This window comes from Cyanistes caeruleus, chromosome 6 (assembly GCF_971803275.1).
Source record: "Cyanistes caeruleus chromosome 6, bCyaCae1.hap1.1, whole genome shotgun sequence".
Lineage (NCBI taxonomy): Eukaryota > Metazoa > Chordata > Aves > Passeriformes > Paridae > Cyanistes > Cyanistes caeruleus.
This window is the reverse complement of record NC_141706.1, coordinates 53,944,197-53,955,681: the sequence shown is the minus strand read 5'-3', so window position 1 is coordinate 53,955,681 and position 11,485 is coordinate 53,944,197. Positions and strand designations below refer to the sequence as shown.

The 11,485-nt window shown below is 38.6% G+C and overlaps 1 protein-coding gene and 1 long non-coding RNA gene across 2 annotated transcripts; one reads left to right on the top strand and one right to left on the bottom strand.

Annotated features, from left to right (window-relative positions):
* Nucleotides 1–237: 237 nt before the first annotated feature.
* LOC147652698 (uncharacterized) lies at nt 238–4,446 on the bottom strand. Its single transcript, XR_015287975.1, has 3 exons — nt 3,421–4,446; nt 1,660–1,723; nt 238–488 (listed from the first exon to the last, which is right to left on the bottom strand). It is a non-coding gene; the product is annotated as an uncharacterized LOC147652698 (long non-coding RNA).
* Nucleotides 4,447–4,655: 209 nt separating this feature from the next.
* LOC111929851 (alpha-1-antitrypsin-like) lies at nt 4,656–10,839 on the top strand. The gene is made up of 5 exons (XM_023927631.2): nt 4,656–4,756; nt 6,387–7,056; nt 8,498–8,768; nt 9,421–9,568; nt 10,564–10,839. The coding sequence occupies exons 2-5, from the start codon at nt 6,402–6,404 to the stop codon at nt 10,753–10,755; spliced, it is 1,266 nt and encodes a 421-aa protein (XP_023783399.2). The 5' UTR covers nt 4,656–4,756; nt 6,387–6,401; the 3' UTR covers nt 10,756–10,839.
* Nucleotides 10,840–11,485: the final 646 nt, after the last annotated feature.

Sequence of the window (11,485 nt, the reverse complement as noted above, 5' to 3'; positions counted from 1 at the left end):
ACATTAAGGATTAGGGACTTGACTGCACAGGTTTTTTTTCTTGTGTGATCCAAACTTTTGCTGTGATTAAACAAGAAGAATATGAAATTTGTAACTTGAAAATGGCCTCTATCAAACTCAAACTGAAGAACAGGTCAATCTGCTTAACTGAGACCTGTTTTCATACTTTACAGAGGGAAGCAGAGCCCATAGGAGAAGACAACTTGAAATTCAATTACACAATATTAGAAGCAAAGAAAAATTTTAAGGAGTGATCTTTATTTCATATGCATACATGCATCACTAGCCAGCTGTACAAGAAGATAGTGTGCCAGCAGCACAGTGTCAGATTAAGCTGGGCTAATTAAACCTCATTACTTTGTTAGGTATGGCTCATTGAACAGCCACTGTGTAACTGCTTACAGAAATTCAGCAATGATAACAGTCCAAGCCAAGTGAAGGGAGAGTTTTCTTTAGTATCAATGACAAAAATCAATATGGTTGTCTCTCTGGAAAGGATAAACACAATGCATCAGATTAGAACGACTTTGCACACAACCTGTGTTTGTATTAGAACTAAGAGCAATGTTATGTTTCTTTCAGAAGTGTGCTAACAAGAAAAACAAAGCAAATTACTGAGAGACGTTTCAGTGTATTCAGAGCCTGTGTTTGCATGTCTTATGCTGTTTTTAGTCTCTTGTAAGCCAATGATTACTAATACTAAAAAAAACCAACCCAAAACTAAACTACTTAGGAGCAGTAACACTTTCATGGAAAAACTTTTTACTAGCAAAACAAGAGTTTTCAAAGTTTTAGTTTTAAAATTACACTATTTTAGGAATAATAGTGCTCCCGGATAAAAACATAACTTGGCCAGCAAATATCAAACACCTTAGCATTTATTTCAAACATCTGCCAAATGTACTCAAGAAGCACAGGCTGATTATTAGGATATTTTTGTTTGGCCCATAAACATGGATTTAAGAAATTCATTTTTGGATTTAAGCAGTTCACTTTCCACACAACACAAAAAACTCTATTTGACACAAATTCTGGTTCTTCTTAGAATCAATAAATACAATATATAGAAAGGAAACTTCTTAGAGTTTAATGAATGAAACAAAATGAGATCATCTCCTTTCTTTCCTGAGGCTTTAATTCTGAAATATTATTTTCAAGGCTTTGAAATGTGGAAACAGTAACACAATTTTGCACATCTTTTTATAAATGAGTTGTGCTTCTCACTGTGGTTCCCCAATTGAGACAGCTTTTTACATAGATTAATGTTAAAAGAAAACTAGAGAAAATCTTGAACACATTTTAAAATTATTAAATACAAAATTCATTATCCTGAAGTAATGATTTTAATGGCAGTCAGAGACTGAACTTCTGTTATATTATGTTTCACTGACATGTGAATCATAGATCTATGTTCCTCCTGGATAATTTGACAATACCGTTCATCATCTGTAGCTTCTATTATCATTGTTTGAAATGGATATGTTTACCTCTCAAATTATGCAAATTAGTAAAGACTCATTAAAGCAAAGTGTTCCTGACATTAGTCTCAATCTATAGTATAAATGAGCACATGGGTTCTGCCAATGGGATAACAGAGCTTGGAAAGAACAAAGGTAGGAAAGGTTCTTATGTGAACCATGACAAAACAGAATGGCTTACCTCCCATTCATCCACCTCCCTTCCCTGCTGACTGGAAGGCCAGGGGTGTGAAGGCCTTTCAGTCCTGTTAGAATAGAAATTGATGGGACAAATCTGACTGCAGCCATGTATGCCTTCAAGACATACCTTAGGTGAGTTCTTTAACCTAACTACTGCCCCAGAGTCACCACCCCTTGGCTCCCCATGGTCACTGCATCCCCTCAGCTGGAGGAAGGGTCAGCAATGGTGAATTTTGGTAATGCAAGCATTGTCTTTGTGGACAGGACATGAGGACAGCTTTGTGCCAGCCAATGGAGAGGGTTTCACATCTATACCAGGTATGTATTCTGTCAGGTGGATGTTATAGGTCTGGAGTGGGGTGGTTGTGACTGCTCTGCAAATACTTTGTCCAGGACCTTCCTCAGCCAAAGCTGACATTTTGCTGCTTTGAGGCAATGCCATTACTTTTCTTTCAGAGTGCCTAGAATTACAGGAGTTTTGTAACAGCCTGAGAAAATGTTTCTACAGAGTGATGATTTGCTCTGCATTTAGCAGGGCATGGCTGGGACTGCAGGTAAGACATGAGCATTTCCTGATGAAAGAAGCTAGATAGCTTTTAAAAGAAGCATTTTGAATAAAATAGTAGGAATACAGTCTCATTTTTAAGAAGGAACTATGGTGTAAAGCAAAGTGCTTTACACATTACTGTTCCCAGAGGCAGGCCCTGGGGTGGACCAGCTGCTGGCTTGGGGAACCTCTGCTGACCTCTCTGGGAGGATGATGAACCTCTTCCTCAAGCCACCACCTCATGACAACAAGGATAATTAAAGCAAAGAGAAGCCAATTTTGAAAGAGTTTCAAAAATCAATCCATGCTGACTTTCAACAAGAGGCTAATACAGATGAATGTCTGAACAGCAAAACATTTGTGTTTGTGTCTCTATCAGAGTTTTCTCACTGTACTGAAGCAAGTTTTAGTTCACCTCAGAGTCAGAGGGAGTCCAGAATTAGCCCCAGTGCTTGCCCCAATAATTCCTCACAGCATTTTCTCTCTCCTGCTACCTGTTGCTGCAGCTGCACAGTGGAGTCCACTGCCAGGGATCCTCTTCTGTTGTGACCAAACCAAGGCTCAAAGAAAGCCTCTGAATGTAGGACGGTTTCTGAACTGCTGCCATGTTCATTTGTGGGGAAAAAACTCCCACAAGTTTATACTGATTACCTGTTCTGATCTGCTTTCCGTAGTACCATGTAGAAGCAGGTGCCCAAGCTGCATGATAAAAAATCTAAAGTCCCAGTGCAGGCCATAACACAACTTCAGGAGATGCCCCAGCACTCGTGTCACTAGCTGGCAATAAGCTAGGGAGGTGTACCAGGTAGTACAGCTGCTCATGGCCATGGACCTCTCCTCTTCAGTCTGTGTTTGCAGATGGCTATTATGCATGTTTGGGGACAACAAACATTAAAGCCAGCTGGCCCAGCGAGCACTGACTTCTATCTTCTCTGCTTGGCTACATCAGCACTTATCTGTGTCCTCAGACAGGAATTTTTTTAATCCATGTAATGTTTAAACATAAGTGTAAATATTTAATGCTGCTCACCCCTATGAATAAAGAAGTGCCCAGAACCACCAACAGCCTGACTGTCTTGGAGCACCACGAGCACCTCTCTCATTTTCCCTGAAACTTGTGCACTTGGGTATTCTGGTTTATACATTCGTTCAATTTAAATGAAGAGTTTTTGTGGCTGGCAAAAAAGGAAAACAGGCTATTGCATCAAGACTCACCTGACCTTCACAATCGCTCCAAGGGATGGCAGCAACTTCTACTCTAATAAGAAAAAATACAAATTCTGAATCAAAATACTTAACAGCAAACTTTGTCTATATCTAAGGTGAACATAAAAAAAAAGGGAAAATTTTTTAAGAAGTGTTGAGTCTGTAAATGTCATTCAAGGAATCATCTGCATGACCAGGGCCATGGATCCCAGCAGGTGAAGAATGACCTCTGAAAAAATTATTTGCTCTGCATTTAGCAGGGCACAGCTGGGGATTGGGAACTGCTGTGCTTACAGTTTTACATTCACATCTCCTTGTCTCTACAGTAGCAAGGGGATTGTTCTGTCCCTTGCTGAGCAGACAGTAACAAGTCCTGCAAAGTGTAGCAGAGTGTAGAGAGACTAAGCAGGCATTCTCCTGGCTGGCTGGTCAAACCATGCATCTGAACAGCTCATCCAGTCATGAATGGTGGTAAACCTGCTTCACAGCACTTCTCTTCATCTTTCTTTGGAAGATCCCTGGGAAATACATCTTTATAAGAAGGGTGAGACACAGTTTGAGACTGCCTTGATTTATTACTGGTTAATATTTATGGGTTATTCTCTTCAATCATTTGCTATTGTTTGATGTATTTGAGACTAGGTTGCTGTCCGTATACACAACAACAGTTGCATTTATTCAGTGCCGTCTTTGGGCACTTGCAGTGATAGCACATATTTTATACAGCTTTTTCAAGCTCTGAATTAAGTACTTTTCAGATCTTGATAGGCTAGGTGGTCCTTAACAGAGACACAGAATCATTAGATTGTGAGGAGACCATTCAATAAATTGCCACAGACGTAAAATTCACCATTTCTACAAGACTGAATGAGCTACCCTCTTTATTTATGAGGCCAAGACTCACTGGCTTCTGAGGAGCAACCAGTGGGGTTTTTGCTATGTAGAAATAAAAGATGAGATGTTGCTCCCTCACCCTGGCCTTCAGAGCTTAGTGCTGGTCAAAATTATATCTTCACATGAACAGTTATATTCATCTCAGGTAGCACACAGGGCAGAGCTCCTCTTGACACCAAAATATCATTTCCAATAAATATTTGCATACCCTTTGGGATGTAACACTCTACTGACCAGCCTGGGCCCTGTGGTCTTTGTTCTGTTTGGAGTGAAGAGATGTGGACATATGCATACAAGGTCCAAAAACACTGGCTTCATCAGCATCAAGCTTTGTGCTTCTAGGTAATATGTATCTGAAGCCATGTAATGTTTAACAGAGGAAAACAGCAGTACGAGTAAAGCAGCAAGAAACAGCACGGCCCATTGAGAGCAAGAGCCTTCTGAATATAAAGTAAGTACCAGTTATCTTTACCTTAATGATTTTGACCCAGATTTATGGTATTTAGCTAAGTGAGTCATAAAGCACATCTGCTTTCAAGGGTGAAGCCTAGTTTCTAAGTACTCAAATGATAGCTGAACTTAATTTCAAGAAATACTGAATAGCAAATTCTAGGGATTCATTATAGCAGCTCCACAGAGCATAACTCTGCTGTGAATATTTATCCCACATAGCTCAAAAACTTCTAGAGAAATTATGCTTCAATAACAGAAGCAGTCTGACTTCTCAACTGCCAATTTTATTTATCATTACAAATTTTCCCTAAAGCTTACAATCGGATAACCGAAACTGAAGTAAATGAATAAATGTCTTGCTTGCGCTAAGATGGCCCAGACAGAATTCACAAACTGTTTTTGCTATGCCAAGGTCCTCTGTAAATTCCAATTTACCCAGATCACACAGAGCAAAGTTGCAGAATAACAAGCTGGCTCCTTTTCACCCAAACCATAGTGGTCTGAGTGCTGTCCCAGGGTGGAGAAAATCCCAATAAATATGTCATCTTCTCTGCTGAACCCATGTCTTTGAGTGCCTTTACCATTGACTGGGGGGTAAGCAGGTTAATGTTTCTACCTGAAACTGTTCTGTTTCAAGTAGGGCATTAGGTGAAGGCTATTTGAGCTTTTCTAGTCACTGGCATCATATTTTTAATGAGAATATATCTTGTTTTCTGACAGGTTAAGCATCATAAACACCACAAATCATTCCAGTCCGTTCTTGATCTAACTGGTAAAACAGAAGCAGTAAGCAAATACAAAAAGTGATCACAGTCACTTCAAATGTCCAAAATGCCCTGATCCAGTCTTGCTGCTGGGCACTACTCTGGCCTTAGGCATATTTACCTTACAAAAGGATACTTTCCTGCTGATATAAAGCTTAGAAAGACAGGAGAGGCCAAGTCCACACTAATGGTCTCACCTTTCCCTAACCAGATGTGGGATACACACAAGAAGAAACCCATCTGGAAGACAAGTGACACATGAGTGGTCATTTAATATAGACAAACATAATCTAATTTAATCAAGTCTTGAAGCAGAAAAAATTTACCAGCTCCTATGATTAGTCACTTTGCACAGTAAAATGAGTCAGGGATAAGGGAAAATAGCACTTTTGAAGAATTCTGCAGTCTTGTATTGTTTTCTTTTGATATAGCAGCGTAGCACTATCATTTAACATAAACCTCATTCAAACCCTAATAACACAATAGTTCTCAGAGGTCTTAAGAGATAAGCACAAAAGAATCAGAATGCTTCTAGTGTGTTGCTTTGCCATTAAAAAAAAAAACAAAAAACATTTTTTCACATCTTCTCTCCCTCGGACTCTTATTTTTGTTTAACACTCACATTTGTTTCTTTCCCCACTAACAAGGAACTTTCATAGCTGGAGTAAAGTAGAACTGAAGTAGACACACATGGATAGGAATTACAGGAGGCAGAAGGATTTAGAAAACACTTCCTTGGCAAAAGAGGAGGTCAGGAGATAACAGTGATTTCCACTCAAAGGCAGTAGCAGACAGAAGTAAAAGATGAGATGTCAATACACCCAACCTCCACCACCCAAGACTTTTTGTTCTTTGTCCACACAGTATCTGTGAAGAATAATGAAGGCCATGCTCCCACTGAGCTTCCTGGTGGCCATGCTCCACCTCAGTGTCCTCAGCCTGACTCAGGCTGATCAGCACACTGACCAGCCTGAAGCAACTGACCACCAGGAGCAGCATTCCCACGAGAGAGATCCTCTTGAGTCCTGCCAAAGGATAGTCACAAGTAATACAGACTTTGCCTTTCAGTTTTACAGGCAAGCAACCACTCAAGAACCCAACAAGAACATTTTCTTTTCCCCAGTCAGCATCTCCACTGCCCTTGCCCTTCTGGCCCTGGGCTCCCGAGGCAGGAGCCAGGCACAGGTGCTGGAAGGACTGGCCTTCAACCTCACCAGCATCCAGGAGGAGGAGATACACCACGGCTTTCATCAGCTCCTCCTCTTGCTGAACCGACCTGGTAGCCAGGTGCAGCTGAGCATGGGGAACGCCCTGTTCATGGACAAACACCTGAAGCCAATGAAAACTTTTCTGAGGGACATCAAAAAACTGTACAGTGGAAAAGCTGTCTCTAGTAGCTTCCAGAATTCCACTGAAGCTAAAAAAGAGATCAATGATTATGTAAAGAATAAAACCCATGGGAATATAAACCAAATAGTTGAGGATCTTGAGCCAAACACTCTGATGGTAATTGTCAACTACATTTATTTCAAAGGTAAGTTACATAGATGCTACTTACTGCATCTGTTTAGTGCTGCCTCACCTAAAGTAAAACAAGTACACCAAGTTATTTCTAAATAATTTTTAAATGAATGTGTTTAGATTGTAATGAAAAAAAATTGAAAGTTTTCAAATCTGAAACCTCTTCCACATCTAAATTTTTCTAGCATATATTTGTACTTGGGAGCATAAAAGTTCATTTACTTGCAATATTCAGGTCCAGGGAATTGCCAGAGCACAACAGATTCATGTATTGTTAAAATACCTTGTCAGACTTCATACACTTTTTTAAAAAAAATTAAGATGTTTTCACATTGTATGTGTGAAGCAGAAAACTGAATTCTGAAGATGATGATTAAGAAAAATTGCCAAAAACTTTACTTACAGTCTATGACTCTTAATGGGTAGGTACCTCTGGATTTGCAGTCCAAGTGTTCTACACCTTGTCATCATATTACACATATCCCAAGAAGTATTTGAATGTATTGCTTTGGAAATTATTAACTTCTTGGATGTTCATTTGTAGCAGCATGCAGGACATACATAGAATTTCCCACCCAGAAAGGAATATTTCGAAATTATGAACTTTCAGCAAAATAGAAAAGATTTTATTTCAAATACTTTATAAATTTGGGTGCCCTAATCTCAGGTTCCCTAGTCTAAGTACCATGCCAGAGTACATTTCTTTTCTGGAGGGCAAGGGAGAAGGCTTAAACTTATAAAGTAACCAGAATACTGTGGAGTTTACATTCCATTATTTATTTTTCAAATTAGACTATTTCTATTCAACATTAAAAAAAATTAAAAAGCCAAAAAAAATCTTACAGAATGGCAAGCTATAATCCCTATTTGTTTAGTGAAGGACCTGCTTTATTACAAAATAAAATATCTTAGAAAATTCAATTGAATAAACATCAAGAGCAAATAATTTTGAACACTAAAGACCTTGAGGCCCTATTCCATTTACCATACTTGCAGTTATGCTCAGGTCCAAAAGTTTGTGTTTCTCTAGCATGTAAGCTTTTCCTTGGTGAGAAAAGATGAAAAAAGTATAAAATCAATGTGAGGAGCATAACATGCTACCTTTTAAAGGCCAGACATCTGCTGTCAAACTTGCTTTACCATCAGTATTCTGAAAAGAGATAGCAAATTCCTGAATTCTGGTCAGGTTTTATTTGCTTCAAATAAAACATAAGGTAATATGATGAAGTTACTTCATTTAATTTATCTTACTTAGAAAGATGCTGTACAAGTCCATAAAAAATTTAATTGTTACAGAGAATAAGATATTTAATAAATGTGGAATATTTTTTATCTTCAAGTATAAATGTAAATCTTCAGATATGGTTTTATTTATTGTACATTTGTCTGGACTTTATTAATATATCCTCACAGAAATAAGTATTCAATTCCATTCTTTCTCATTTGGTTTTAAGCCTACTGGGAAAATCCTTTCAACATTAAGGGGACTCACAAGGACTATTTCCATGTGAATGCAAAGACCTCAGTTGAAGTGGAGATGATGATTCGAGATGGATTTTATAAAGCATACTATGACAGGAAGCTGTCTTGCGAGGTGGTGCAGATTCCTTACAAGGGAGATGTTGCAGCACTGTTTATCCTGCCCAATAAAGGAAAAATGAAACAGTTGGAACGTGCCCTGACAGAAAACACTGTTTCTAAATGGGAAAGATCTCTTCAAAGATGGTAAATATAGAATTTTGATTTGATGAATCTAGGTAATCAGGGTCCAAAGTCTAAGTGCTAAGGTCAGGTTGTACAGCTACTATGTCGTATTTTTGATGGGGGGTTTAAACAACAAAGTATAAAGGATCATACCAAATGATTTGATACTTTCAGCAAAAATTAGAATCAGCATTGCCTTGTAATGAGAGATCTCTGAGGTGGGAAACTTAGATCTTTTCCCCCATATATTTTTTTAGTTGATACTAAGTGTCTCCATTTCTGCTGTCTCAAGCAAAGTATTTTAAGAGTGGTAATACTGTGACATGGCAGTCAGATCCCTCAGAAGGAATGGGGTGTGAATTCCAAAAGCAGAACCTTCAAGGTTAGAAAAAGAATACAAACTTTGTCCCAGAAATGCTGGCAGCACTACTGTTTACTGTCTCATACAGTGACTGTGTTGCAGAATCATACAAGGAATATGAACTGATGTCTTTCTCCTTCCATACTTTCCTATCCTCCAGACCAGCATCTTCCTATCTTCTTTCTCTTGCCATGTTTTTTAGATGAAAAGACTAGGCATTTAGCACAGAAAAACCACCATCAAGTTAGAAATCTTCAGTCCAAGGCATGCTCTGATTGCAGTAACTACCATAATTTACTTTTGAATTGACAGGAGGATGGAATTGCATATTCCAAAGCTATCAATTTCAGGCACCTACGACTTAAAGAGGATCTTAATGAATCTGGGTGTAACTGATGTGTTTTCTAATCGGGCTGATCTGTCTGGAATCACAGGAAACCCTGATGTGAAGGTTTCAAAAGTAAGTTTATGAGCAGAAACAATCATCTATGGATTCCTTAACAGCCAATTGCTTTATCCTAAGCTCACCTGTGAAATTTTACTTATTGCTAGGACTGGCTGATACTCTGAAATAGAACATTTAGCTGTTAAAGGCCATTTAAACTCCCTCAGACTTCTCCAAGATCTGGAGATAAGGATATTTTCTTTTGTCTGACAAGCAGAAGTGGAAGGTATATGGAGGGGTGGGTTTAGCATTTAACCAGGAAACTAAACACAGAATATTTTCTGCATGTAAGAAAAGTGCCTATGGGTAACTGTGTGTGCATGTCTTACATCAGCACATCCACCATAAAAGTGACCCTTTTCTAACATGCATTCTATAATTTCAAAGGATTTAGAAACTGCTGTTCTCATTGAAGGCTCTGTTGAGTGCTAAAAATATAAAATGGATCAGACTTGAGGAAAACATCCCATTTACTGAAAATACTGTGAAGAAAAAAACTAGCATTTGTACAACCATTCTGAAAACAGCACTTAAAACTCTGTAACATCTTGAGGATAGTAAAAGAAAAAGATTAAAAATGCCTAACAAACAATTTGGCATCAAGGTTGAATTTCTACCTGATTAAACTGTAGTGCATGTGCTGTTGGGAATATTTACAGAGCAATTCTGGAGCCTTATTTCCCTTCCCTTTGAAACTGACATTCCCTGTGAATTTGCTTGGCTATTTTACTTTCAATTAATTCCACAAGATGTGCAGTTACTAAGGTCTGCATTGATACACTTGTGGTGAGGAATACTGTGTGTAAATATTTGCATATTGAGACAACATTACTAAAAAATCCACAATGGGCTGCAGTGTCCTTCCTCCTGGTTCCTGGCTTACCAGCAATCTTTGTGAAAGGCAGTGATTGAATTAACTTTGTGTTAACATTGAATTAACTTTGTGTTAGTTTGAATAATTTCACACCACATCTTCCACCTACATTAATTCTTGCTGTATTTTATTGTAGGCTACTCACAAGGCCCTGCTGAAGATTCATGAGAATGGCACAGAGGCCGCAGCAGGCAGCAGCATAGATTTTCTTCCTCATTCTGCTCCTCCCATTGTTAAATTCAATCATCCATTCTTGCTGTTGATTATTGATCAGTATACTCAAAGCATCCTCTTTGTGGGAAAAATTGTAAACCCAGCTGAGAAATGACTGGTCAGTGGCTGGTCTTATTGATTTGAATTGCATTTTATGGAATTATTGTTCATTGTGATTAAATTTATATCCCAACAGTTACTAATTATTGTCGTTTTCCAAAGAAATCAGGAATGAGAGCAGTCATTCTTAGAAACACTCTCTTTGCTTTGTCCTTCCCTAGAAAGCAACCACTGAGATACACCTATTAGTGAATTGTGAAGAATTTGATAAATCACCCTTTTAGTGATCAGTGCCATCTTTGATAAGCAAGGTAATATCCAGCTGAGAGACTCAGTTAAAACACTGTAAGTAAATAAAATTTGAGTGGATAAATCCAAAAGAATTCTTTGCAAACTACAGGTTGGCTTCTGACATTGGTAGGGTTTCCAGTAGAAGGAAGGCATAGCTGCAAATTACACACTGGGAGGGTCAATCACTTTAGACCAGGCCTAGGCCTAGGCCTAGACTTCCTTTGAAGACCAAGTCTTATTCCATACTCCTTGAGGACATTCACAGCTGATGGCATCCACCCACATTGTGCTGGCTTCTTTGAGCCAGCCATTAATGTAACAAACTGCACAAAAATGTGGAAGCAGTGCTGGGGAATGTTTTAGTTGGCTGGATATCCAAAGGTTTCTACTGGCATTGCATTATAGATTTAACCTTGTATTTCTTGGAAATGGAAGTCCCTTGTAAGTGGATGTTCAAAAGGGACAGGATATGAATGCCTGGAAGTGGAAAAACA